Below are 1,382 nucleotides of genomic sequence, written 5' to 3' on the forward strand. Positions count from 1 at the left end.
TTATTTATTTTGACCTATCATTTTTTTCCTAAATAGTTTCTGAATGGAATCTTTAACATCTTTGTTTCGTAGACTGTAAATGAAGGGATTCAACATTGGAGTTATCACATTGTGAAAAACAGAGAGCATTTTATCATGCTCCAGCGAATGACTGGATTGAGGCCTAAGGTACATGATGATGATCGTCGCATAGAAAATGGAGACTACGGTAAGATGGGCAGCGCAGGTTGAGAAAGCTTTCTTCCTTCCATGTGCAGAGCGTATTTTTAGAATAGTGGAAATAATATAAATGTAAGATATAACAGTTAATAAAAATGATGCCCCAGCCACTAGACCACCCAAAAAAAGGATGACAATTTCATTTAATGATGTATCTGTACAAGATAATTTCAGTAGTGGGGGCATGTCACAGAAAAAGTGATTGACTTCTCTAGAATGGCAAAATGATAACCTTACGGTGAGTATTGTGTGTACAAATGAGTAGAGAACGCCAGTGATCCAGCAGCTGGAAGCAAGACTGATACAAGCCTTCTTGCTCATAATTTGTGGATAACGTAGAGGATGACATATGGCCACATAGCGATCATATCCCATAATACTTAGGAGAAAACATTCCGCACAACCGGACAAGTGATAGAAATAAAGTTGAGTGAAGCACCCATTATAGGAAATGTGACATCTCTCTGACAAGAGACAAACCAGCATCTTAGGGACGGTGACTGATGGAATTGAGATATCAAGGAGAGATAGATTGCAAATGAACATGTACATTGGCGAATGCAATTCACGTATAATCCTTGTTAATATGATTAGGAAAACATTGCCTGTCAAGGTTGTGGAATAGACAAGAAAAAAGAAAATAAAAAGAAATAATTGAACTCTCGGGTTATTAGAAAGTCCCATTAAAATAAAGTCCTTTAGTACTGTTTGATTTTTTGAATCCATTGTAGTATTTTCTGAAAAGTAAACAAAAAAACCCCGATAACATTAAAAAATCAAATAAATACATAATAATTGTATGTAACATTAATATTTTTCATTTTTTAAATTTGACCTCATTCAGACCTACGCAAATATAATGCAGTCATACATGCATTGAAATTAAGTAAATTATGTAAATGTGGGTCCTCTCTGCTACCCATGCAGGTAAAACCTAGGCAGAAGTTGGAGGATTCCATGAAGGTAGGCTAACGCCCAATTACATTGGTAGTTACAAAAGTTTGATCATTTTGTCATAGGATTCATTGCCGCCTCTGTGTTGCTTGCTGCCACATGAAAATTGCTTCAGAAAATAAGCTGGCTTCATTTTTTTCAAGATAAGTTAGCCAATTTATTTTTTGAAGCAACTTTCAACTAGAAGTGAGGACAGCTTGATCTGTTTT

The 1,382-nt window shown here is 35.5% G+C and overlaps 1 protein-coding gene across 1 annotated transcript; it reads right to left on the minus strand.

The window, feature by feature from the left end:
* LOC108700594 (olfactory receptor 5V1) lies at nt 1-945 on the minus strand. The gene has a single exon (XM_018233787.1). The coding sequence runs from the start codon at nt 943-945 to the stop codon at nt 1-3; it is 945 nt and encodes a 314-aa protein (XP_018089276.1).
* Between the last annotated feature and the right edge of the window lie 437 nt (nt 946-1,382).

The sequence above is a fragment of the Xenopus laevis genome, chromosome 8S, assembly GCF_017654675.1.
Source record: "Xenopus laevis strain J_2021 chromosome 8S, Xenopus_laevis_v10.1, whole genome shotgun sequence".
Taxonomy (NCBI): domain Eukaryota; kingdom Metazoa; phylum Chordata; class Amphibia; order Anura; family Pipidae; genus Xenopus; species Xenopus laevis.